The sequence below is a fragment of the Lynx rufus genome, unplaced genomic scaffold (assembly GCF_022079265.1).
Source record: "Lynx rufus isolate CCGP_SWC_20201006 ecotype Redwood Valley unplaced genomic scaffold, mLynRuf1.p SCAF_8, whole genome shotgun sequence".
Classification (NCBI taxonomy): Eukaryota; Metazoa; Chordata; class Mammalia; order Carnivora; family Felidae; genus Lynx; species Lynx rufus.
The window spans coordinates 126,686,756-126,714,715 of record NW_025814896.1 but is presented as its reverse complement, the minus strand read 5'-3'; the positions used below and the strand labels follow the sequence as shown (position 1 = coordinate 126,714,715).

The 27,960-nt window shown below is 38.7% G+C and overlaps 1 protein-coding gene and 1 non-coding gene across 7 annotated transcripts; both read right to left on the bottom strand.

The window, feature by feature from the left end:
* Positions 1 to 33: 33 nt before the first annotated feature.
* NT5C1B (5'-nucleotidase, cytosolic IB) lies at positions 34 to 19,231 on the bottom strand. 6 transcript variants are annotated; one of them, XM_047069528.1, is made up of 10 exons: positions 19,199 to 19,231; positions 17,108 to 17,197; positions 16,537 to 16,770; positions 15,840 to 15,977; positions 14,071 to 14,502; positions 13,563 to 13,730; positions 12,077 to 12,206; positions 9,533 to 9,655; positions 8,960 to 9,144; positions 34 to 366 (listed from the first exon to the last, which is right to left on the bottom strand). In XM_047069528.1, the coding sequence occupies exons 1-10, from the start codon at positions 19,229 to 19,231 to the stop codon at positions 34 to 36; spliced, it is 1,866 nt and encodes a 621-aa protein (XP_046925484.1). The 6 variants fall into 6 exon arrangements, with proteins under 6 accessions (XP_046925484.1, XP_046925485.1, XP_046925487.1 ...); XM_047069529.1 differs by having other exon boundaries at positions 14,071 to 14,504; positions 15,836 to 15,977; positions 16,588 to 16,770; XM_047069531.1 differs by having other exon boundaries at positions 16,588 to 16,770.
* Positions 12,588 to 12,690, bottom strand: LOC124504454 (U6 spliceosomal RNA). The gene has a single exon (XR_006960431.1). It is a non-coding gene; the product is annotated as a U6 spliceosomal RNA (small nuclear RNA).
* Positions 19,232 to 27,960: the final 8,729 nt, after the last annotated feature.

Genomic DNA, 27,960 nt, shown 5'->3' with positions numbered 1-27,960 from the left:
CCAGACTCACTGCTTTATTTCTCCTCCCCATCCCTAATTGTTCATTTTTTGATTAATGCCATAAGGTACATGAGCTGTGATGGTGCCGAATTTCTGTGCCCCTTCAATGTGGAACATGTGGTCATCAAAGAAAATGTGGGGCCTTATCTTTACCAAGATGGGACCTTTGGGGGCTCCAGCAAGGAAAAGAGCTTCGTCTATCTCTAGACCCCAGCGGCGAAGGGTTTTCAGCACTCGGGCGCCTGAACTGGCTGCACTCCTGGCTGTAACCAGGTAGGTCCTCATAGGGCAAAGTAACCGTTCGTCTTTGGCATAAAACTTCTTTTGCAGTCTGCCTAAATCTTCCAGAAAGCCTTTTAAGGGACCCTGTAAAAGGAACATATGTCATAGCTGTGATCCAGTGAGCTAAAGGAAGTGAATGCTGAAAAAGCAGAGGCTTATAAGAGCTTATAAAAGGATATAATACTGCATTAGACTGTCAGTATTCTAAGGCCGATGGCAAAGTCCTGAAACTCCTTGCGTTTATGTGAATATGTTTCCTTTTGTGGAACTATCCTTGCATTGCTGGAATAAATATAGGATAACCATATAATTTATCATCTAAACATAGATGTTTTAAGAGTGAAAGAAGTTTCTATACAAAGTTAAACCGGGGCAACAGACATAAATTATCCATGGCAAAATGGGATACTCTAAATAAAGTCTGATTAATCACTGAAGCACTATTTTGGTTTGCTTTTTGTGAATTGCACGTTTTATTATTATAATTTATGCTATATTATAATATATGCTAGTTAAGTGACTTCTTGGCTTGAATCTAACCTTGTCTTATATTTACAATTACCTTTGTATATCTTCACACTTACTTTTATCTTCATCTTTCTGAACACTTAGTTCTAGCTGTTTCTCTGGAATAGAGCAAGAATTGGATTCTGCTATAGGATCCAATATGGAAGTCTTAATTTTTTAAAACAAAGTTGAGTTTTAGGCCATTTATATTTATTGGCATTACTAATATATGCGATAATGGTTCTGTCTTAGGATTTTTATTGTATTTTCCTTGTTCATTGAGTATCTTTTTTCTTTGTGAATGTGTGTATGTGTGTTTCTTCTAACATTTAGGAAGGTTTGTAGTATTTCCTTATATTGGTTACCTTTGTAACTTTAACTTTCTATAGTACTTTTAGTCCTTTATTTTTTAAATATCAGACCTAATGTTTTTTTATAATGAGAAATAATGAAATTACAGTCCTTTTTTACCTCTCTTTCATCTTCTGTTTCTTTGCAAGCATCCAATTTTACTTGTTCCCTCTTCCTCATTTTCATTATTAAAGATTCCTATATTTCTATTTATCAGTTTTACATCTTATCCTTTGATCATTATTGTAACTGAAGATATCAACATACTTATTCTTCCTTGGATTTTTTTCCTCCGCATTTTTCTTGTTTTCATTAGTGATATAATTTCTACATCGTTAGGACATATAATGTGTACTTTCTTTTCTGTCACCCTAATCCCTACAATTGTTTTAGTTTTGGCTCTATGGTTAAATATATTCTGCATCCATTTGTGCCTCCGTGTTTTTATTCATCTACATGTGGGCCAATATGTGTCTTCTAGACTAATTTTCCCAAGAAAATCTTATGGAAATAACAATCTCTGAGAATATAGTATGTTTTCAACTGTTGATCTATTTTCTTTACTTGAATAAACTTTTGGCTAGATATAGAATCTGTGATATATATTTTCTCTCCAAGTGATTTTATAAGTAGTGCACCACTGTCTTTTGCTATTGAGTGCTGCTGTGGAGAAAACTGAAGACAGCTTGATTTTTTTCCCCCACTCATATGTGCAGACTGCCTAAAGAATTACTTTTTCATCTTTGATGTCAAAATATTTTACTAGGGAATGTCTTGGTGATGATAATTTTGTTCTAGTTCCCAATTACATAATGTCACCTTTAATCTTTATTCTTTTAATAGTTTACTTTTTAAATGTTTTTATTTACTTTTTTTTTGAGAGACAGAGAGAAAGAGAGAGAGAGAGAGAGGAAGAGAGGGAGAGGAAGGGAGGGAGAGAATGAGCTGGGGAAGGGCAGAGAGAGACAGAGGGAGACACAGAATCCAAGCAGGCTCCAGGCTCTGAGCTGTCAGCACAGAGCCTGATGCGGGGCTCGAACTCATGACTGTGAGATCATGACCTGAATCAAAGTTGGACACTTAACTGACTGAGCCACCCAGGTGCCCCTAATCTTTTAATAAATCTGACAGTTTCAGATATTTTATTGATTTATATTTTGATATAATTTTGCATCTTTGTATTTACCACACACAATCCTCTCCTCCTCCCTTCAAAACATAATTTCAGTGTTTTCTTCAGGGATTCCACTTATGCATATGTTGGATTTTCTTTACCTATGATACATTTCTGTCATTGTTTTCTCTGTAAAATCCTATTTTTCAATTTTACTCATTTCCAGAGTTCTACCATTTAACATTTTATTATCTCTCCCTTGATTCTTGCATTTCCACTTTATGACCCTGACCCTGCTTTATTATGTTTTTAAAAGTCATAGTAAATGTTTAGTCACAATTTTTACCTATGCTTTGGCCACTATTTCTAGTGAGAGATCTACATCTGTTATTAGATTTTGCCCTTTTTTGCCTTTGTCTCAGTATCTTTGTGTATGTTCTGTGCTGCTTCTGTTTTTATTACTCATCACTGAAGCAGACTGGTTTTTCTGGGAACAATTAGAGAGTTTATGGGGGAAGGACAAGGATAGTATTGTAAGACTGACTTGTTTTCAATTCAAAAGATCCCTTCCCTGCTGTCCTGGAAACAAACTGTTTATTTATAAACATGACTTAACAGATGATCTTTTGTCTATTTAGATCTAAACATTATTTAGATCACTGTTTCTCTAAGGCTGCAAATATCAGGAAAAAGAAAACATGTAAAATTCATTTTCTAAAGGTGTTCTAAAACTATTAACTATTTCTAAAATTGGCAACAGCAGCAAAGAGGGTATGGTGACTGTTGGCAGGATCCACCCTACTAATAACTAGTTTGGCTTTGAAACATAGAGGAATACAGTTCTCCTACTGCTTTTGAGTAGTTTCCAAAGGGAATAAATAGGGACCAGTTTATGTCACCATATTCAGAACGGGTGTCCGTATCATCCTTTCTAGAGACAATTTAAATGTAAAAGCATAGGGATGCCTGGGTGGCTCAGTCAGTTGAGTGTCTAACTTCAGCTCAGGTCATGATCTTGTGGTTTGTGAGTTTGAGCCCTGCATTGGGCTCTGTGTTGACACCTCAGAGCCTGGAGCGTGCTTCGGATTCTATGTCTCCCTCTCTCTGCCCCTGCCCCATTCACGCTCTGTCTCTCTTTCTCTCAAAAACAAGTAAACATTAAAAAAAAATGTAAAAACATAAATCGGTTAAAAGTAAAAATTATAGAAAAGATATGCCATGCAAACACCAGTGAAAAAACCCAAACCAAAACAAATAAAAAAGCTGGAGTGGTTATATGACTATGAGACAGAGAGACATTACATAATGAAAAGGGATTATTTCACCAAGAAGACATAACAATCCTAAATATTTAGGCAGTAAGCAGAAGAGATTAAAAATACATGAAGCAAACACATATAATTGAAAGGAGAAATAGATTAATCCCCAAACATACTTGAAGGCTTCATCCCTGCCTCCTCAATAATGGATACAAGAAGTAGGTAGAAACCTACTGACAATATGGAAAACTTGGGCAATATTACCTAATACACTGTCAATTTAATCTAATTGACATTTTTGACTACTCAACTTAACAATACAGAATCAACATTCTTCTCAAGTACACGTGAAACATTAACCAAGATAGACCATATTCTGGGCATAAAACACTCCTCAATAAATTTAAAGAATTGAAATCATATAAAATGTATTCTTTGATTACAACAAAATTCTATGTGGAATCGATAAGAATGAGATATCTAGTAAAATTCTAAATACTTGACAGATAACCAACTTCTAAATGACCCATAAGTCAAAGAGGAAGTCAGAGGAAAATTAAAAAATACTTAGAATTGAATGAAAATTACAACCTATCGACATTTGTGGGATGCCATCACAGCATCATTTAGAAGAAATTTTAATGTATTAAATGCTTATTTTAGAAGTCTTAAATCAGTGTCCTCAACTTCCATCTTTAGAAACTTAGAGCTGGCTATTGAGAAGATAAATAAAATTGTTGTCTAGCTAGACTAAGAACAGGGGAGAACCACAGAGAAGACAAATATTACTAATATCAGGAATGAAAAGGTATATATCACTACAATCCTAAAGATAGTAAAAGCAAAATAAGAACATATGAAAACTTTATGCTGATGAATTCAGTGACTTCAATGAAACAGGCAAATTACTTTAAAGATACAAACTCATAAACTGCTGGAAAGTAGGACAAAAAGAGAAAATCTGAGTAATAGTTTATTAAAAATAATTGAATTTTTAGTTAAAGCCTTCCTACACAGAAAAGTCCAAGCCCAGATGATTTCTCTGTGAAAGTCTACCTAATAGTTGAAGAAGAAATAATACGAACTATACACAAAGTCTTCCAAAAATTTGACAGGAAGAAAATATTTCCCACATGATTCTGTGAAGTTAGCATTATTCTGTAAGATATTACCAGAAAGGAACACTATAGAGTTATATATCCTTCAGGAGCATAAAGGCAAAAAAAAAAAATCCTAAATTATATTTTTATAAATTGAATTTAGCAAGATATAAAAAGGGTACTACAACATGACCAAGTTGAATTTATACCAGCAGTGCAAAGCTGCCTCAACATTTTTAAATACATCATTGTAATTTAGCTATCAACACACTAGAAAAGCCACATGCTTTTTTCAATACATGCAGGAAAGAAATTTGACAAAATTCAACATGCATTTATCATAAAAGCTCTCAAAAAATAGGACTAGAAAGTAATTCCCTTACTTGGCAAAGGGCATCTTGAAGAAAACAATAGATAATATACTTAGGAGTCAAAGATTGAATGATCTGTTCCTAAGATCAGGGATAAGGCAAGGATGTCCCCTCTTATCACTCTTATTGAGCATTCCACTGAATTCACAAGCAAGGGTAATAAGGCAAGAAAGATAATTAAAAGACATACAAAATGGAAACATAGAAATAAAAGTGTTTTTATTCAGTCAATATTGTCTATGTAGAAAATCTCAAGTCATCTATGAAAATTTTACTATACTAACTAGTGAATTTAACAAAGTTGCAACATACGAAGTCAATATGCAAAATCTGTGATAACAGATTGGAAATCAAAATTTTAAAGTACCAATCACAATAGCACCAAAATTATGAAATACTTAGGTATAAATCTAACAAAGTATGTACAATATCTATATACAAAAACATTTGAAACACTGAAAGAAATCAAAGATGACCTAAATGAATGGAGAGATGTACTATACCCATGGACTGAAAGACTTGATATTAGGACATCCCCCTGCCTCCCCCAAGTTTAAGCTATAAATTCAACATAATCATAATAAAAATTCCAGCAGAATTTTTTTTTCAGGAATGGACAACCTAGTTGTTAAATCTATATAAGAATGCAAAAAAAAAATTCAGAATATCCAAAAGAATTTTAAAAAATAACAAATTTGAAGGATTCACACTACCTGATCTCAAGACTTACTATAAAACTACACTTATCAAGACAGTGTGATATTGGTAAAAGCATGGATACCTACATTAAAGGAACAGAAAGCCAGTCTTTTTCACAAATAGTGCTGGAACAATTAGGATATCCATAGGCAGTAAAAGTGAACTTAACCAATACTTTGCACAAATACAAAAGTTGATTAGAAGTAGGTCATAATCCTAAAAGAAAAAAAACCCTAAAATTATAAAATTATGTGCAAAAACATAGGGAATTTATGTGACTTTGGCAAACAGTTTTTACATATGACATTAAAAGCATGATTCATAAAAGAACTAACTGATAATTTAAACTTCATCAAAATTGTAAAATTTTGATCATTGAAAGACAATGAATGGTATAAAGAGAATAGAAAGACATGTTTGTCTTGAGACTGAGCGAAAATATTTGCAAAACATATCTAATAGAGGACTTGTATCTCGAATATGTTAAGAACTCTCAAACTTAAATAATAAACCCAATACAAATGAGCAAGAGATTTGAGCAGATATTTTTGCTAAAGAGCATATATGATGGCATATGTTCAATATGATTTATTGTTAGAGAAATGCAAATTAAAACTACAGTGAGATCCGGAACAACTTAAAAGAAGTAAACAAAAAAAAACAATTACCAGTACAAAATACTGGTAAGTATGTACTGCAACAAAATCTCGTATATAGTGCTATTGGGAATGCAAAGTGTATGGTCACTTAGGAAAATAGTTTCACAGTATCTTATAAAATTAAACATATACTTAACATGTGACCTAGAAATCCTACTCATAGGTGTTTACCCAAGAGAAATGCAATCTTATGTTTGCACAGAATGCTGTATGCAAATGCTTAAAGTGGCTTTATTTATAAATGCCAAAAAATGGAAACAGTCTAAATCTCTTCCAACAGGTAAATGGATAAAGAAAATGTGGTACATCCATAGAAGAGAATATGACTCAGCAATAAAAAGGAACAGACGCTACTGATACATGGAATGGCATGGATGTATTTCAAATGCATTATGCTAAATGAAAGAAGTCAGATTCAAAAGATTGTATACTGTGTGGTTCCATTTATGTGACATCTGGAAATGGCAAAACTATAGGGACAGAAATTATATTAGTAGTTGCAGATCCTGGAGATAGCAGGGTAGGATGACTACACAGAGGTATGAGGGAATTTTGTGAGTATATTGAGTATTTTGAATTTGGTCATGGTTTCACAACGGTATACATTTGTCAAAACTCAGAAGCATCCAATAAAAATTATGAATTTTACTGTATATAAATTATTCATCAAATGTTATGATTAAAACACACAGAGACACACACAGACGCATACATACACACAGAGTTGGAGACCACTGTTTGAGAATGGTGAGACTAAGTAGGGATCAAATCAGGAAATGTCTGTTCATTGTTATAGTGCCACACTGGAAGCTTATAAGCCACCAGAGAGTGGCCAAGTTAATCTTCTCTAGGTGTTTCATTTTCTGGGGACTCTCAGCTCTCCTCTATTTGAGACAAGTGGGACATTGTCATGACCAAGCTGCAAGTCCCATGACCAACATACTTGAAAGGCTTGGGTAGGAATTGTACCTCAGTTGTACTTCTTTCTCATCAGTGGAACACATTGGCAATACCTGATATTTATAGAAAAGCTACGTTTACTATGTAAAAAATAGCATCTTTATGGGGTGCTTGGGTGGCTCAGTTGGTTAAGTGTCTAACTTCGGTATGATCTCACAATTTGTGGGTTCTAGCTCCGCATCAGGCTCTGTGCTAACAGCTCAGAGCCTGGAGCCTGTTTCCGATTATGTGTCTCCCTCTCTCCCTGCTCCTTCCCTGCTTGTGCTCTATTTCTCAAAAATAAACATCAAAAATAAGTAAGTAAGTAAGTAAGTAAGTAAGTAGGTAAAATAGCATCTTTATCCACTGCCAGAAGGACTGCATAATGAAAACAAGTATCTTCAGTTGAAATTTGTTGGGTATTCCAGCAATAACTAGCGTTGGGCTTCACAATTTCAATGTTTAATGGGAAGAACAAGTTCTTTAACACGGAAAAGGGAAGTGATTAATGCAAAATTTAAAATAAATTTGATTTACCTGAGATGAGAAAATGGTATTTTAAGATTATCTTGAAATAATTATGATTTTGAATATTTTAAGTGTTCTTTTTTTGGAAATTTCCAAATTTCAGTAATAGACTACTATACAATGGACTCTGAATTTCAGCAGACTTACTAAAATATAACAAAGGATTTTCCTCTCAATTTCTTAACAATGAACAACTTCATAACATAAGATCAAGTTTTCCAAAGAAGCTGTTAAGGCAGGGACCATGAAGTTATGTGCACATGTGTGCACACGTACACACACACACACACACACACACACACACACACACAGTTTAAATATCGCTTGCTATCACAAGGCAAATTAGTGAAACTTTTCAGCTTTCTGTTAGTCTATTTATACTTTTACAAGTATAATAAAAATAACAATATTTGTTTATTTTAAGTTCAAGAAAAGCTGAAAAAAAGACCAATTAAATAATTAAATTCTTTGGTAAAATTCTTAGATTAAAACTAAATGGTCCATCAGTTTAGATTCAGTTTAGAGAATAGCTTGATGTTTCAGATTTCCTTTGGTTCAGGAGTTGTAAGTTTTGTTTATTTCAGACTGTGACTTTAACATTTCAGTTCATGGGTTGATTAAAAAAACTTAAATATTCAGTTTCATTTTGATTCAGTGTTCATAGCTTGCACTTACTTGAGGCTCATTGTTTGATTCAATCTGAGCTCACACTTGTGCAGATTTTCTCAAATAATGCCTTTATTGAGTTTGAGGTCTATGGTCAAAGAGGTCCATAAATGTTTACTGAACCTATTGGAAATCACTTTACTATTCTGAGAACTTATTATGTAGAAATGGTTTACTGGTAAGCCATATTACCTCTATTACTTGTAATTTGGAGGTGAACTCATTATCATGAGAAGATCATAGAAACATTTCCAAAACAGGATAGATAAAAGAACGCTAAAACAAAACAAAACTAAAAACAAAACAAACCAAAAACAAAAAGTACCCAACTCGGCAGCAGATGTTTCAAAATGAGGAGTTCATGAAAGAAAGGGAGCAAAGTGTGAAGGATACGAAGTGAGGAATAGCCTGCCTAAAATAATTCAAAACATTTATATGTTGGAAAATAAGTAGATCAAAATTAATTAGAAATCACTGAACCTACCTGAGCAAGAGGCTTATTCTCAAATAGTGCTTCATGTTGAAAGAACTTGTCCAGCCCGTGCTCCTTGGTAATATGTTCAGATTCATCCGAGAAGAGCACGGCATCCCCATCAAAGGCCACGCGGAGCTGTGTGTCACAGTAAGCCATGTCTTTGGCTCCATCAAACATAGTTGCAGAGGCGATCCCTGGCAGACCGTGGAGATTTATTAATAGTCTTCCCAGAAGCGTCAGTTTCTTCTACCATTTTAATGATTAAAAAAAGAAAAAAACCTTTGCAGTATTTTTTTTTCAAGCTATTACCTGACGACTCAACTGCTCTTTATAACCACGCATCCCCAAACTATTGTTTACACACTGCCTCCATTTCTATAAGGGATGGGAAAGTGTAAAAGCAGTTGTAGGACAATCACTGAGGATGTCCACCTCTAGAAGGTCAGAGCTCTAAAAGACAGCCTTAGGGGCTGCCACTCGTTGGAAACGGCTTACCAGAAAATTTAACAAGCCACATAATCATATCTGAAGCCCAATGAAAGTCAACACTAGCGCAAACCTTTGATAAAACCAAATGAATACCTTCTTGTATGGCTTCTTGTACTTTTTCAGAATCTGCCGAAAGATATAAGTTGGTAAGATATGCCTTCAAATAGCCAATGGGGCTTTTTCCACCAGTCAGACAGAAGCGGTCAATTAGTAAGCCTATTATTGGGCAAGAAAGACTTTGTTATGTCAGAGACTAAAGACAATCTACCTACTATAAATGTAAATCAAAGTTATCATAGGAATAATTGAGTGTCTATTGAAGTTTTAAAATTCATAGCACTAATATTGAAAAACTGCTATATTACATTTAAAAAGCTATTTTATATAATAGTGGATGGGTTTGGTACATGATAATTCGTTAAGTATGTCCACGTAGACCATGCCAATTTACCCTCACAACAACTGTATGACGGGCATTATTCTCATTGTGACACAAAAGGAAACTGAGACATAAAGACTTGTCTAAGCCCATTGGTTCATAAGGACTCTTGTCTAGACTAGAGCATAGTTCTTTTCCTTCAACCACAGGCTCTTCACTTGTTGAAAGAGATAGTTAATGTGTGGCTCTATTTTAAGTACCATTTCTGTATTTCTTCAGTAACAGTACAATAGTAATGACAAGCAGTGCCAGGATTTAAACTGTTTTCTAAAAACAACAACAAAAGGTCTGAAAGTGTCTCCTTCTTCACTTGGAATTTTAAATGTAATTATTTAGCAGACTAAATATTAAAATACCACTAAATGTCTTTCAAATCAACAACAATTAAAAAGCAAATGCTAGATGTTGGTGAAAGTTTTGTAAAACAGGTACCCATATTCACTTTAGATGAGGGTATAAACTGCTATAAGCTCTCTAGAAAGTAACCTGACAATATGTCTCAAGAGCTTTTATTAGTTTATAGCTTTTGACCTTTTCATAGTTTATTCTAAGGGAATAATCTGAGGCTCTGATAAAGATTTATGTGGAAAGGTCTCAGCTCAGGATTATTTATAAAAGCAGAACACCGTTTAATGATATGAGAATAGCTGAATAAAGTATAACATTATGCATATGAGATAGTACATACCCATTCAAAGTATTTTTTAGGTACATGATGAATGGGTACCTGCATGTGATACAAAGCAGAATTTTGAGTCTAGTCGTTGTGTTTCATCTGTATGGACCAACAGAGTAGATAGAGTCCATTGACAGTTGAGGTGGAAGTGTTTGCTACTGTATGAACAAAATACTCTTGTTTTTCACTTAAGCCAACATTGGGCATAAGTGGCACCGAAGTATACTCTACAATCCCTTAAATAATATTAATTTAAAGGTCAGAAATTATTTGGTGGCATGGGGGACTTCAGAAATGATTAAAACACCATCCCAATTCGCAAGTAAATCATAGTTCCCTGAGCAGCCAGGCACGTAAAACAGATAATTGTAATCTAACAGGCCATACGTAGCAGAAGGAGACACAGATTGCATTCAATACTCAGAGAAGAGAAATGATGCTTCCAGGTGAAAGGTTGTTATTTCATGAGTAAGGCTGTGTGAAGAGATGGAGCTCAGTCAGTTCATTAGCAGAACTGTTAGGTCAATAACCATGATTCCTTATGCTACTAGCCATGATGGACCCAGTTTGGCAAGGGTCAAGAGACCTAAATCACCTACTAAATCAAATAAGATTGCTGTAAAGTTAATAGCTGCCATAACTGAGTGATTATGCTGCTCATCTATACCAAACCTTTTATATACGTTCTCTTTTCATGTCATAACACCATGAAAGCTCCTTTTTTGAAAGGCAAACATTTTTTAAAGTACGTCTCAGACATCAGCCTTATAATTAGGATAATGTAAAACTCATAATTTGTAAAATACATCTTGATTATTTATAAGTATGCCCACTTTAAACCCACTTTAAACCTTGAATATACCAAAGTTCAACCTTACTCTGACTTCACATACCCATAAGACTGGATATGTCACTTAAAGATAGGCTAAAGGTCCTCAGATAACAAGTCAGGTAATTCCATAACAGGAAAATGAGGATTTTTCTCTTAAAGTATCCAACACATTGATGGAAATGCTATGAGAAGACTAGAGTCAATCCAAATTTCCATGTAAAGGAACAAAGACATTTTTGCTGGCATGGATCTGATGTGCAGGGAAAGCAGTCAAGGAGAATCAAATTGTTAAGAGTCGAAAGGAAAGGGGAAAACCTGTAAACCTTAGACATGGATGTGTGGTGAACAAGAAGTGTGATCACCCAGAGAAAGCCTCTGGGTTGATGGCTCCTTGAAGTCAAGTTCAGAAGTGAAAAACATAAAACAGAGAAATATGTCGCAGGAGCTGGGATTAAGTCTTTGAAATTCACACTTGACAAGTTAAGTCCGGAGCTTTGGGCCCAACTCTGCTGAAGTTAAAAATGAACATGGCCTCTCTTTTTCTGACATAGGCAAATAAACATTCCTCACGCAGAAGGGGGTGTCAGTATCAAAGACGTTGCATTGGTTAGGCCACAGTGAGCAAAATGACATGGCTTCTCCCTTCCAGAGCAGCTAGCTGTTCTTCCACATGTTGTTTATTTTACTTACCATAGTGATTGACGCTGTTTATAAGCCGCACTCCCACTTGGGCATGGTTATTAGTCATCAGTACAATATCAAATAAGTCCTGTTCATTAGGATACAGCTCACGGAGTCTAGCATTGACATGCTGCAGTGCCTGCAGGTTACAAACATGAATGCATGTAAAGAGGGCCAGGCAAGGTGGGCATTGGAGTCTGGAGTCTGGAGAGAAAGGATAGCATCAGTGTCAAATTCAAACTCTGAAGACTCTTCACTGAGAGATTATGGCTCCGTTAAGGCAGGGTTATGTCATTCATTCCTGTATTTCCAGCCTCTGCTACACAGGACGTCAGTTAATGTTTGCTGAGTAGATAGGGAAAGTTTGTTGAAAACCGTTACATTTGATTTCTTAGAATTATCTCTGTGGGGTAGGTAGAGGGAAGGATCAGGTTAACCCTTTTATGCTTTGTCTATTTTTTTTTTTTTTGGATTCATAAAATCTGCTTTTCCAGATCATCTGGTGATTATTTTTTATTGTGAAAATATAGAATGCTTCATGAATTTGCAGGTTACCCTTGCATAAGAGCCATGTTAATGGCTTCTGTATTGTTTGAATTTTAGGATATGTGCTACCAAAGCGCTTTGTCTATTTTTCAAACATGAGTCTTTAAAATAGGTTAGTGGACGGGGCGCCTGGGTGGCGCAGTCGGTTAAGCGTCCGACTTCAGCCAGGTCACGATCTCGCGGTCCGTGAGTTTGAGCCCCGCGTCAGGCTCTGGGCTGATTGCTCAGAGCCTGGAGCCTGTTTCCGATTCTGTGTCTCCCTCTCTCTCTGACCCTCCCCAATTCATGCTCTGTCTCTCTCTGTCCCAAAAATAAAATAAAAACGTTGAAAAAAAAAATTTAAAAAAAAAAAATAAAAATAAAATAGGTTAGTGGTTTCCTCTGATGCATCTACCACGCCCCACAAATACCTTCTACTCACAACTTGTGGAGATGTCGTTTATTTCTGTCTGGTTATAATGTTATGGTGTAAAATTTTATAAGTTATATAGGGGATCACAAGTGCTATACATTTCAGTGTGAGTTCAGACAACTTTACTTTCTCTATTAAAATCATGCCTCTAAGCACCAACCAAGATCATCTCAATATTATGTTTGGGGCAGCTAAAGTGAATTTCATTTTGTTTCTAATGCTGGGATTGTAACTCATTATCGTTTCCGGTTACCACTCCTTCTAGGAAGGGAACAAAGGTGTCTCTTACACATGTCATCATTAGAACTCGGCTGAGGGCCATCTCAGCATCCCAAATCTAGAACTGGAGACTCTTTCTCACCAGTCTAGGAGCCTCTGTGAAAGCATAAGTTGACCTGAGGTCAACTTGAAAAGGGCAAGAATTACAAAGGTAGACCAGTAATTATAAAGAAACCTCGATGAGTTCCCAAGGACCTGCCTGGGTCCTTCCGTCTCCATCCAGGATTCTGACAGGAGGAGCACAGCTTTGGAGAGTACCTTGACAAAGCGGAATGCAGGCCCTGGGGTCAGGATGACATTCTCATTGGTGAGCTGATATTCCATGTACTTTTCTAGACCCTCTTCCTCGAAGATTTTCCTGCCGTCCACCATGTTGAAAAGTGCCCGGGATGACACAGCGATGGTGATGGCATGCTTGGGTTTGGGCTGCATAAAAGGGGTGCCAATGCGAGGACAGTCACACAGAAGGAAGGGATCAGCAAAGGGGCTCATGCCAGGGCAAGGTGGAAAGGTGGAAAGAAAACACCTAGGCGTCCGCTTGGAGCACTGAGATGCTGGAGACAGCAAAGGGCTGAGATTCCACAATCCAACGCCCGCCCCCCCTCCAACTCCGGAACCTACAGGGGTGGGGGTTTAGGGGGAGGAGAAGCAGGAGGCTGGGCAGGACTTCTCTACACATTGGAGAGGAGGAAGGTTGGGGGAGATTCAGGCTGTAGGGTTGCAGAGAGGGGGAGTCCCGGGTTCCAGGTCGGTGGGCCACTCTCACCGGTCGGGGGCGAGAGCAGCTGGGGGTCTTCTCATACAGAGTTCTCACGGATGCCCAATAGGCCTCATCCTCTTCCTCCTCTTCCTCCAGCTGCTGCTGCCGGGGCAGTTCTGACAGGCAGTCGCGGTCCAGCTGGGTGGAGTAGGTCGTCTTGCGCTGGGCATAGGACTTCCATTCAGTGGGGGGCGTGCGAGGAGGGTATTCCCGTAGCTGCATGGAGTCCCGCGCGATGCCATGAGCCCAGGCTTCTGGATTCTCCTGCATCTTGCTGCTGCGCCGGGACTGGGAATAGGACTCCGGGGGAGTGGGAGGGCTCGAGTCGAGAGGCATGGGTGGCGTGGGCGGCGAGGGCTGCGCCGACAGCTCTTTCTGGGAGTCTTGCTGGCTGGGGGAGGTGGATGAAGTCCGGGAGGTTGTGGAGCTAGCGGGGAGCTGGAGCGAGAAAGTGGGAGTCTGAATTAGATGCTCGCCTTTCCCCCTATCTCTGCCTAGCAGGAGTAAAGGACCCTTGCCCTTCCCTTTGTTACATTTTTAGCCCTCAGTTGGATCCCGGTCATCCCAGCTCCTTTAAGTAGGGCTTGGAGGGGCTCACATGTTTCAAGAACCCAGTTTTTAGGTATTTCTGTTAAACAGACACAGAGACAGACTGCTTTTATTTTCCCCTCCTTCCTCCCCCCCCCCCCATCCCATCAGCACCTCACACTGTTTTTTGTTTGTTTTGTTTTGTTTTAGTTTGGAGTAGATATTACAGGTCTTCTTGCCCTTAGGCAGCTGGCACATAGTTCCAAAGTTCTATGGCTTGCTTTCATTTTAACTGCTCATTCAGAGACCTCCAGGTAGGATGGAGGGCTTGAGTAAGGGACCTTGCTCAACACTGCCTTCATCTGTGACCTCCAGTTAACTATGAGCGACTAGACCAGATGCTCCCACCAGCAGACTCTACAAAACATCTGGAGGCATCTCTCTCTCTATTTGCCCTGTGATTAATGCAGCAATTGCTGGGAGGGTTGGTAGTCTAGAAAACCAAGGGCCTCCCTGTTGCCTTCAGAACTTTGTGCCAGTGGAGCTCATTTGGAGAGAATCATCTAATTAGAAAGGAAGTATACCTGTGCAGTAAATTATTAAGCACCTATATCTTATTTCAATTTTGATGATTGTTTCACGTGTTTCAAAAGACATTCTTGGTTAGATTATTGAGCCACTTTTCAAACAGGAATAGATGGATTGTAGGGATACATATTCTCCATCTAGGTCTGTGTCACTCTCTCTGTACTCAAAAACTCAATCTCAAAACTAATGTTTTCTTCTCATGGGACAAGGCTTCCATAAGGGCCCAAAGCACCACACAATCTAACACTTTTCAACAACTTATCTCCTTTGTGGATTTTTCCACCCCATCTTCTAAAGCTTCGGTACTCAGTTATTGAAGGAAGGAAAGATGGAAGGAGAAGTCAAAGAGCGTAATCATTAAGTGTACAGTTTATAGACCTGGTAACCCTGGGTTTTAATCTAGCTCTATTAGTGTTATTAATGTGAGATCTTAGGCAAGTTACTCTGTGTTTCAATTTTCTCCACCATAAAATAGGGCTTATAGGTTTGTTTGTTTTTTTTTAATGATGACTGAATTAGCTAAAACATGTAAAATGAATAGAATAGGGCCTGGCACATAGAAAGCATCAATAAAAAATTATTATCGTCATCATCATCATCATCATCATCGCCATTATCATTATTATATCATGTTCCCTTCATTTCATCTCCATCTCTACCTTAAGACTGGCACTCTTGCTTCTGGTTTCGTCTACTGATGGAGCTCTGGTGGATGGGCTCCGTGAAGTTCGTGACCACTGATTTCGCACAACGTACCCCCGAGAATCAGTCTTCGGCAATGGTGATTCTTGTGATTCCTTTGGAGGAGAGAAGAGACCCAGGAGTATGATGCCCATCACCCACTCCTGCCATGCGTGTACCTACAGAACAGCCATGTCAAGCTAAATATAGCAGAGTCCAGTGAGAAGGTCCCTGGCCTATATGATTAATTCAACCTTGACCCTTATGTACTATTCTAGCTCTGGCCCAATCCTAAACTCTGTGAGGGACAAACAGTGGGGATCCACCTGGAGAAGAATCCAAAACTAAGAAACAAATCTGATGTCTCCTATTTTTTTCACCTGTGACTCCTCTTATATGGAACATAGTAGAGTTGACCGTTTTTCCTCCCTTTTCCCCACTTGTTCCCTTAAGGGTAAGCCTGTTAGCTGAAACTAAGAAGATGTGATTCACCATTTTTGACCCTACTACAAAGATGAGGGCAGGTGCCTCCTAAATGGGGCTGCAGCATGGCTCCAAAGCAGCTACCGAAGAGGGAATAGAGCACTGTGGCATTTCCTTTGGGAAGAGTAAGAATGGAGGACACCATGGAGAGGCAAGCGGAAGAGTTTTTATTCCCCATATCCTGCCCCTCACCCAGACTGCCTGTGGCTCCCCTCCAAAATCAGTTGTTTGATCTCTGCTCACCCTGATCATGGTGATCTGCCGGCCCTGCTCCCACAAGAGGCACATGTGAATATAAACACGTATTGTGTGGCAGGGGCCAAGAAGTACTGTTCCCTCTGCTGCACAAAGGCAGCGTCTACACGACGAGTGACCTCGCATGGGGCAACATCTCAGCAAGTGATTCGGATTGACTGCACGCCTCATCTGAAAGATTGTGCAGAAAATGGTCAATGCGATGGCCAGACTCCCCTTCCCTCCCTGATTTGAACAATGACCAGTCTCCTCCCATAGGCTGAGCAGAGAATATGGCTGTAGTTTCTACACCATATATTCTATATGAACATGGGGATGTGTACTGGTGGGGAAGGCAGGGACCAGCTTCTCCTAGTCTGTCCTTAACCTCTCATGAGAACATTAGGTTTCCCTTAGTAGAAATCTCGGCAGCTCAGTCTTCTCTCCCGGAACTCCCCTGCTGCTTTACATTTTCTGTTATGCTTTCTACTCTATAATTCACTCATCATATCTAAAGAGGTCAGCTCACCTGCGTGCTCAGACGAACTCCTGATTTCTCAGAATCCTTTCTTTTCTCTGTGTCTATGCTGTCTTTTGAGTTCTTCGATCCAGTATCATTCTTAATATGAAAACAAAGTGTATTTATTAATTTTTTAATCCTAGGGGCATTAGAAACCTTGGGTTTAGGAGTGGGAGGATAAATAAAAATTAGAATTTGTCTCTTTCCCAATTTAAAAGTATATATAAATTTTAGACATTTTCCCTCTGTTATAACAGGCATGGGTAAAAATAACACCTATCAGAGAACTATATAAGCAATTTTTTAATTTAGAAATTTGTTGGCTTATATATTGAGGCATGAGGTATTTATCATTTAAAAAATGATAACAAGGGAAATGCTATGGCAGAATTTTCTAGGGCTCAGCCAGACTTCAATTTAATGTGAAATTGCTCACACAGAATAATTTTTTTTTCTCTCCATTCCTCTGAAGATTGCTGCATGAGGAACTTTTCCTTTTGCCACGTAGAATTAAAACTTCTCTTGTTTGTTTTCTTAACAAACCAGAACTCCAATCTTCTGTGCATCTAAGCCTCACCAATATTAGCTTGATTTTTAAAATCAAGGTTCTTGGGGCGCCTGGGTGGCGCAGTCGGTTGAGCGTCCGACTTCAGCCAGGTCACGATCTCGCGGTCCGTGAGTTCGAGCCCCGCGTCAGGCTCTGGGCTGATGGCTCAGAGCCTGGAGCCTGTTTCCGATTCTGTGTCTCCCTCTCTCTCTGCCCCTCCCCCGTTCATGCTCTGTCTCTCCCTGTCCCAAAAATAAATAAACGTTGAAAAAAAAAAAAAAAATTTTAAAATCAAGGTTCTTAATCCCATGCAGATCTAATGACCGGCCTGTCTTCAGTACATATTTTCTAATTACTCATACCAGCTACAGTGAAAGGATGGACATTTCTTAATTAACAAACTTGTAGGGAAGTCTGTGTAGGAGAGCACAGGGAGATAATTCATGTCATGGACAGCTAGTCAAATATTTTCATTTTCAATTGCGGAACATACCATTGTGTGTGTTTGTATTGTTTCATACTAATTCGGCAGCTGTAATGCAATCAAGATTAGCATTATTTCTGTTTTAAGAGCTCATCTTCTAGCTTAGACCACGGTGCTCAGGCGCAGTCTAGGCATAAAGCTCTCTGTGCATCTGTGTTAGTTGAATGATGGAGACTGTGACTGCAGAGAATGGCAGAGCTGTGTGGTCCTAGAACTGATCTTAAAATCCTCCTATCCATTCTCCACACCACCACCCTAAAATCCCGTCAAAAGATATTTTAAACCCAATCCTTCGTCTCTATCCCTAGTATCATTGCCTTGTTCCAGATCTCAGATCGGTATAGGACTGCATTCTCAGAATTATAGACTTTTGGTCAGGTTTCATAACTTTAAATCCTCCCAACTTCTAGATCTACCCCATCAATTTAAAGTGACCTTTATCAAACATAAATCTAATTATGCTTCATTTCCAGGTACACCCTTCATTTGCTTGGTTTTACAGACCAGGAGCCTCATGGTGCATCCTGTCTGCCTCCAACTCGCCCTCCACCGTACACTTTTATCTCTGTGTTTGCTTGTGCTAAATGACTTGCATTTGCCTCCATATCACCCTATTTCCTTGTAACCTCCTCTTCTCTTTAATGTTCTTCAAAACCCAGCTCAGCATGACCTGGGAGAAGTTCCCAGAGTTAAACATTCTTTTATGTTGCCTGTGTCTTTTATACATATTTTCACTGAGCACTGAATTGTATTTTGTTTATATATTCTCTTTCCTACTAGGCTGTGCATTCTTCACAGATAGCAACAGTGTTTCCACCTCTTGCCACTGACATAGAAGCATGAGCCCAATAAAGGCTAAATAATTCAATTGATTGCTACTGTATGCTCTAATCTGATTCTTCTCCATTCTTCATTTCCTTTATTTTCCGTCCCTTTTCTCCACATGCAGTCATTATCTGAAATGATTTAATTGTTGCCGAACATTCCCAGAGGTAATGCTATCTACATTTGTTGATATCTACATTTCCTTAGCTCTTTGGCAAGATTCTAGGACATTCAACTCACTCACCTTCTTTTTCTGTTTCAGAGATGTTTGACTCATTTCTTTTAACTGGAATTTCTTTTGTTGTTACGCAGGTTTTCCTCTCCCCAGCTCCATTTCCTGTTGTTTCTGTTGCTCTGCCTAGGTTTGCGCTTAGAATGTCAAATTTATGACATCATATGTGATTCCATAGTAACAAACTGACTCTATATATATGACTATAAAAAAAGCAATAGTATTTCTTGAAATTGGAGTACATCTACTCATAACCATTCTTAGAGTTTTTAGGAAGTGATGTCTAAACAATGTTAAAATGTTTTATACGTAGCAATATCAATATTACTGCTTCCTTCTTTTTAAACATTACTATATTACTCATCAGGTAAACCCCACTGTGGATGTACATTTTCTGGTACTGCAAAATTGAATGGCAAACTCATTTGCGGCCCCGATCATTTATTATTGTTTACCCCAAAAGATTTTGGAGAACTTTGTGCAATCTGGAGATGATTTTTGACAGCTGAGGTTTTGTTCTCACGGAGAACAATGGAGTTTAGACCTGTTTTTAGTTTCATGTTGGGTGTTTCTTTCACAATGGCAAGGTCATTTCCATTTTACAAAGTCAAAGCACCTTCCCTTGGGCCAGACAGTGTAGGAGAATGATACCTGCACTGTCGTTTTGCTATTTGCCCCATCCTCGAAACTTTAAGCACATATTTGTCCCTCTTGTGTACACAGAAAATATACAGTCCAGTCCCCAGCTGTAGTTTACAGGGTCTGCTAATGTAATGCATCTAATGGTTCTGGTTTTATCTTCACCCAGGCTCTAGGAAAGAGACTCACACACCAGCCTGAGTTGGTCAAACCAGCAAGGACTAAGGCAGATTTCCTCCTCTCTTAATTGGAGTTAATAATTTAATTTGAATATCAGAGGAAGTTTTTGAAAGCTTTAATCAAAGTTCTCCAAGGAGTCTTCTAGATAGTAAAACACACTGGCTCAAGTTTAGAGGCTCTCGGTTTGAATTCTTTCCCCACTGTCACCCTGTACCTCACCCCCACCCAGTATCTCTCTGAGATTCTGAACAAGTGGTTTAATCTTCCTAAATCTCAACTTCCTTATTTGTAAAATGGAGAAAATGATGGTATCAACATCAAAATGCACACAATGATAGTAATTGTGATAGTTGAAATAGTGTGAAGTACTTAAGACAGTTCTTGGCATTTATAAGTGATTAATCAATGTTAGCTATTACTGTGTTATTCATAATTATGCTATAGCTATACTAGAGAGTTCAAACAGAAAATCTCTAATCTCCAATGCAATCTGGTTGTAGGAACAGAAGTTTAAAAATACCTATTGTTCATATACATGTATAATCAATCAAATATCAGTTTGGTTGTTCTTCCCGTATTCTAGACTCTCTAGCCCCACTGGTGAGACAGAGCAAGGAGGGCAGGCTGGGAGGGAGCAGTTGTTAAAGTAGCAGGAGCAAAAGCTGGAGCGCTCTGAGACTTGCTTTCTATAACACACAGGAGGAAGATTTTGCAGAGATGAAGGACTGAAGAGTCTGGTTTCTGACTGGTTCTTGTAGCCAGGATCAGCCTTTGCTTCTTGTCCTTTCCATGACTCTTCCATGTAAATCAGCATCCATATGTTCAATAAGTTCCTTGATTATTGCTCCTTTCCCGTAGCACACAGCCTCAGATAGACTATGAGCTTCATGAGTGTTTTGAATTTTTTTGTGTACCAAGATTTAAATATGTCATTTTGTTTTGAGTGCTGAGGATGATGTTAAAGAATTATTCGTATTTTTTCAGATTTCCTCATTTGTCTTTCTTTATTATCTGCTGATTATTAACTTTGTTATTGAACACTGAAAACTATGCATACATGTAGGCAGTTGTGCTAGTCAGGATTCTCTAGAGAAACAGAACCAATAGGAGATATATAGATATGTAGGAAGACATTTATTGTGGGAACCAATTCATGTGACTGTGAAGGTTCTTCTGATTGCCATCTGCAAGCTGGAGAATGAGGAAAGCCAGTGGTATGAGTCAGTATCAATCTGAAGGCCTGGAAACTAGGGTAGCCAATGGTGAACTCCCAAACCAAGGGCAAAGGCCAGAGAGCTTGAAAGACCCCTGGTTTAAGCTCTAGGGTCTGAAGGTCTCAGTATCAGGAGCTCTGATGTCCAAGGGCAGGAGAAAAAGGTAGATGTTATGGCTCAAGAAGAGAGAGAATTCACCCTTCCTCCACCTTTTTTGTTCCCTTTGAAGCCTTAATGGATTGGATGATGCTTGCCCACATTGATGAGGGTGGATCTTCTTTGCTTAGTCTACTGATTCACATGCTAATCTCTTCCAGAAACATCCTCATATGTACACCCAAAATCATGTTTAACCTGATATCTGGGCATTCCTTAGCCTAGTCCAGTTGTTACATAAAATTAACCATCACAGCAGCATATCTCTTGTTTGTCTTGGGTTCATTTCCCCATGAGTTCAACCTTGGTAATAAAGCCAAGACACTACAAAGTTATGACACTGTCATGTACACTTTCCAGATCAACCAAAATCATTTTCTATAGTGAAATTTTCATTATAGTTGTGGATGAAATTTTTTTATTTAAAAGAGTTCCATAAAAGGACTCTAAAAGACATTTTAGAATACCACAAATGTGTATAACTAGGCCTTTCCCATCTATTTTTGGCTAATGAATTTTGATTCTTGCCATGGTTATCGACAGGAATATACCCATTCCCTTGACAGAGCTAAGAGGATTTTGCATAGTCATTTGTGGGACGTGACTCCTACTGGGTCATCCTTCTGCTATTTCTTATTTTCTTGTGAAGCTGTGATATTATGCAAAATTTCTGGGGACACCAGGAGACTCTGCTTTCGCCAGGAGATTTTCGTAACGTAGGAGGCATATTGCTTAATACAACTAGGCACTAGTGCACTGGGAAGACTCCGAAGAATCTTTTTTTTCCACTATGTCCATCCAGGTATATTGAAATAAATATGGTGGAAAGTGGCTCTATTGCTCTCATAGCTTTTCTTCTCTGAGTCTAAAGACACACAAGTAACTAGCATGTCAGAATGTCAACAACATTTATTAATATTTTAAACTGTTTGTACGTATGCATATAAATAAGTCCAAAGATAATGAAATTTAGTGAAAATTAGAGAGTTCAAAAAAAGGCACCTGTGAACTCAGTATCCTAAGATAGTCATAATTATATTCTCCCAAAATTTTTTCACCCATTTGTCTGACATTTAATTTTTCTTCCTTTGTAAAATATTATTAGAATTATATAGTGTATACAGTTCAGTATCTTGATTTTTTTCTATATAATATTAAACACATCTATTTTCATGATATTACTTGGTCTGAGTAATCATTAATTTAATGACTCCATATGCTCTACAGTGGGTCTGCTACAATTTGCATAAGTATTTCCCTATTATTGAATATTTGGAGTATCTCCAGTATTTTGCTATTATGAATAATATTTTCCTGAGTATCTTCTTTCTCAGCTAACATAAAGTTCTTAGTACAAAATCTTTCTTTCCATAGTGACTAGTACATTCAGACATGTATTCAGAATCCAAGTGCTCTTGATGGAGTGTTACTTGTGTTCAAGAGGGCCACATTGGGTTGGTTGGGATTTAAGCAGATGGCATTTATTTTGACCTGACTTTGTTTATTGTCTCCTTTGGCCTCACTGTCCTGAAAATTTTTCATGAGCAGAGACCTATATACCTTGTCCACTGCTGTTTTCCTGGTGCCTAGAACAGTTACTAGGAGGTACCACAATAAATATTTCTTAAATAAATACATCATTCCCTTAAGAAATGCATAGCAGTAATAAGCAGGATACAGAGTGCTGTGATAACAGTAGTGGTGAAGATGAGAGGAGACCCACAAGGTCAGTGAGTAGGAAGGAGAAGTACAAAAACACCTTATTTTTTCCCTGTCTTTTTAAGTTCTTTTTCTAGATATCAGTGGTTCTCAAAAACAAACATGCATCAGAATGACCTGGATGGCTTATTGAAACAAGACTGTAGTAGGTGAATGGTTACACAAACGTCCATACCATGGAACGCTACTCAACAGCAGAGAAAACATTGATTCTCACAACAACTAGGTGACTCTCCAGAGAATTATACTGAGTAAAAAAATCCAGTCCCCCAAAGCTATATTTTGTTTGATTCTATTTATATAACATTATTGAATGACAAAATTATAGAAATGGGGACAGTAGTGGCCAAGGTTTAAGAAGTACATGAGGCCAAGATGGAAGTGAACGTGGCTATAAAAGGGCAACATGAGGGGTGCCTGGATGGCTCAAGTGTCTGATTTTGGCTCAGGTGATGATCTTGCGGTTTATGGTTCAAGCCCTGTGTGGGGCTCTGTACTGACAGCTTGGACTATGGAGCCAGCTTCAGATTCTGTATCTCCTCTTTCTCTGCCCTTCCCCTGCTTATTCTCTGTCTGTCTGTCTGTCTGTCTGTCTGTCTCTCTCTCTCAAAAATAAATAAGCATTAAAAAATTTTAAACGAAAAAGGGCAACATGAGAGATCCTTATGATGGTGTAAATATTCTATATTTTTAACTTAATTGTATCAGTCTCGATATACTGACTGTGATATTGTACTATAGTTTTGCAAGATGTTGCCATTGGCATATATTGGGCAAAGGGTGATGGTGATGAAGTTTTGGGGTGATGGTGGGGTTTGGGGGGTTCAGAGCTGATGGCTAGGAAAGAATTCTTGAAGACGTTTTTGGTGTAAAAGGATGATTTTATTAAAGCACAGGGACAGGACCCGTGGGCAGGAAGAGCTGGACTGGGGTTGTGTGGAATGGCTGGTTATATACCAAGGACTTGGAGTAGGTAAAATCAAAAGGGAAGTTTCCAAAGAGACTTTCACATGCTAAAGACTTGCTGGAAACCTAACTATTGTCAAAGCTAAGGTTGTTTTTCCCTCTAGCAAACAATTAACATTAAGACAGTAGGGAGTTCCTGGACTTTAGGCCATTGATGGGGTTGCCTTTTTCTTGTCAACTGGTGGAGACTTATTTATTTTGTTTTTGGGTAGTGGGGGTGTCCAAAGAATATCATACAGGTCCCACCTGGCAGGGGTGGGGTGCATGGGGGAGGCTGGGGGTGTGGGGGGTGGGTAGTGGTGCTGTTAGCCTGAACTTGACCCTCAGCTGGCCCACACTCTCTTATTAATGGGATGGTTCTGTATTATTTCTTATAATTTCCTATGAATCTATTATTATTTCAAAATTTGTAAAGGTTTACTTTATTTAAAAAAATATACATTGATTGTTGGGCCTCCTTCCCAAGGTTTGTGATCATGAGGTTGGGATTAAAGCCCAAGAAACTGAATTTGTAATGAGTACCCAGATGAAGTTGGTGTTGCTTGTCTGAGAACTACACTTTGATAATCACTGAACAAGAGTAATTAGGAATTCTTACCACTCAGAGTAGAGCTCTAGCTAGCCCACACTTAACCAGTTCAAATAGTCTTCTCCTTACCTTAAATTTTATCTGTTGTGGTAAAATCCACCCTCAGTGAAACTGCTTCTTGGATGGGCCCAAGAAACCCCATTACTCATGATGGGGCTTTATCTTGATAGGGAAAAATCTGTTATAAGATGGCCGACAGGACTGATAGGGGAATTCCAGTCCCTGCCTGAAGACTCCCCTTCCGGGTTCTTCCCGGAAGAACTGCTTGCCCCTGGCACCAAATTTCTACTAATGAGGAATGCAGAAGTAACAGACTACAAATTGTCCCCTCTGTTGATGTTCTGGGCTCAGACCTCTGGGGAATGAACTCCTCGGAACCCACCAGTGTACAATAAACCTCCTGCCTTCCAAGATCTGCAAGTGCCACTTGGTTCTTCTGCCGGGTGATCCAGACCAGTTTCTGTAACAATCTCTGTTCAGTAGGGCCAAGTCTTGTAGGCTAGGCTGTAAGCATTGGTAAGCAACGGATGGGCCCTCTTCTGCCAGCCTCACCTGGAAAGGAGCTATCCAAGCTAGAGGTTCACAGGCTTGGCTGTGTGTTAGAATGACTTAGGATCTCTTAAAAATTTCACTGCCCAGACCACAATCACAAGAAGACCTAATCGGTATCATTTGTGTTTGGCTAGAGGGCAGAGCCCCAGGATCTAAGTAGAAATTTCTAGGTACCTAATGCACATCCCCACCCACCACCTCCCACAATTGCCTTGGGTCCAGTTCCCCAGACTCTAAAAAAGGCCAGGCAGGCACCATCATCCTTACAAAGCTGGACTCTCAAACTAGAAACCCCAGTGGTCTTGAGCTTCTTCCTTATCTTAAAAAGTTACATCTTTTTTTCTGTCTCCATTGTTTCTCAAACATTAGGCCTTCTTCCAGTCCTTTTGCCTTAGGCCAAGTCTATCTTTTCAGTGAGTTAATCTCTTTACCAACCTCCTAGTCTGCAGTATATGTCTCTCTTCTCAAATTCATCCCTATAGAGCCACTAGAGGTATCTTTCTAAAACAATAATAGGACTTTTCACTCCCTTATTTAAAACCCTTTGTAGGGAACCATTATTTTTGGAGGAACACATTCCAGTCAGATTAGCTTGATATGCAAGGCTTTCCATGACTTAGCCTCGCCCTCCTTCCTCACCTGCTTCCCTAGCCTTATATACCTCACTTTCTCCTACAAAACTTTTCTTACTTTTCTTTTTAGAAAACAGCTTTACTGATAGGCACCTGGGTGTCTCAGTCAGTTGAGCATCCAATGAGTTCAAGTCCTGCATCGGGCTCACTGCTGTCAGTGCAGAACTGGCTTTGGATATCCTGTCCCATTCTCTCTCTGCCCCTTCCCCGCTTGCACTCTTTCTCTGAAAAATAAGATCTTTAAAATAAATCTTAAAAAACCTCTTTTACTGAGATATAATTAACATGCCAAACAATCCATTTAAAGTGTATAATTCAATTGTTTTTAGTGTATTCACAGAGTTGTACAACCATTTGGGTTCTCTGCTCAAGGTCTCCTAAGGCTGGAATCAAGGTATCAGCCAGGCTGGGCTCTTATCTGGAAACTCTGGGGAAAAATCTGCTTCTAAGCCCATTCATGTTGTTATAAAATCTAGTATCTTGTGACTGCAGGACTGAAGTGCAAGTTGTTGGATTGGCCAATCCTTGGCCAAGGATTACCTGCAGCTCCTAGGGGCCATTCTCAGATTTTGCCCCACATTCTTCATCTCATTATTGGAGAACTTGCCTTGGATGAATTTCTCTCATTGTTTGTTTGTTTGTTTGATGATGTTTATTTATTTATCTTGAGAGAGAGAAAGAGAGAGGGGGAGAGGGAGAGAGAGAGAGAGAGAGAGAGAGCGCGCGCTCGCGCGCCCATGAGCAGGGGCGGGGCAGAGGGAGTGGAAAAAAGAGAATCCCCACCAGGCTCATCGCTGTCAGTGCAGAGCCCTATGCAGGGCTCAATCTCACAAACCTGGTGAGATCATGACCTGAGCCAAGATCAATAGTTGGATGCTTAACCGACTGAGCCACGCAGGCACCCCAAATTCCTTTCCCTTTAAATCTCTCTGCCTTTCTCTTCTGTTGCCAGACAGAGAAAACTCTGTTTTTAAAGAAGTCACAAGATTAGGTTACCCCTACCTGGATAATCTCCTTTTCAATGAACTCAGAGTCAACTGATGAGTGACCTTAATTATAATTACAAAATCCCTTTTGTCAGGTACAGTAACATAATCATGGGAGTGATGTTCCATTGTATTCACAGGGGAGGAAATTATTCAAGGGTGAGGGATTTTTTTGGAGGGGGTCATCTTAGAATATTGCCTACAACATTCATTTAACTGACTTGATGTTAGTGATCTTTCAAAACAGGGAGTTAGATGAATAAAACCTAGGCTTGCAAATTGATGATCACCATCATCTATCTCTGGGAATATGGGCTAACTAGGTAGGGCTGCTCTTGGCACTTGATTTAAAAACATTTCCTGTTTTTTGAGAATATGGGCTGGGAAAAGTAATATGTGATGAATTGTTTGAGCCTGTTCTAAGTCCCTTGGATTCATGTGTTTGGACATTTTTGGAGGAGTAGTAGACCCTTCCCTGTAGATTGTCGAGGCTGGCATGGAACAGACTTGGAAGCACCTTGACATCTAAAAGGAGAGTTTATGTACTTAAGTTTTCTTGGGGTGCCGGGGTGGCTAAGTCAATTAAGCATCCAACTTCAGCTCAAGTCATAATCTCATGGTTCATGAGTTTGAGCCTTGCATCGGGCTCTGTGCTGACAGCTCAGAGCCTGGAGCCTGCTTCAGATTCTGTGTCCTCCTCTCTCTGCCCCTCCCACTCACACTCTGTCTCTCAATCTCTCTCTAAAATAAACATTGACAAAATTAAAAAAAAAAGTTTTCTTTGGAATAGTCTTAAAAACATAAATGTGAGGATAAAGTAGTGTATTTTTCTTAGCTCCTTTCTATAGAAATGTAAGCATTGCTCATGCTTGGCCTTTAAAGCATATATTTGAGTTATCAGTGTTGGTTTTGGAATAAAAACTGAGTTTAAAGAGCATACCTGCTCTTTATTAACTACTTCGTTAATCTCAGATAAATTCTTAATGTTTGTGAGCCTGTTTTTCATGTCTATAAAATGGGTGTATAACACCTAGTTTGAGGGTTTCTTTTTTAGGAAGAAATACATGAGTAATGCATGTTGTATGTTTAACTCAGAGTACCGGGTTCTGTGGCCAGCTAAGCCATGCACAATATTTTGTAG

What these genes read in the sequence shown, in the direction of transcription:
- NT5C1B (XM_047069528.1), bottom strand. Translation starts at nt 19,231, where the DNA reads ATGAGTCAAACATCTCTGAAACAGAAAAAGAAG. An exon ending in CTCTGAAACAGAAAAAGAAG is followed by an intron (nt 17,198 to 19,198) that starts GTGAGTGAGTTG and finishes TTTCATATTAAG; the next exon opens with AATGATACTGGATCGAAGAA. An exon ending in ACAAGAAGCCATACAAGAAG is followed by an intron (nt 9,145 to 9,532) that starts GTATTCATTTGG and finishes ACGGTCTGCCAG; the next exon opens with GGATCGCCTCTGCAACTATG.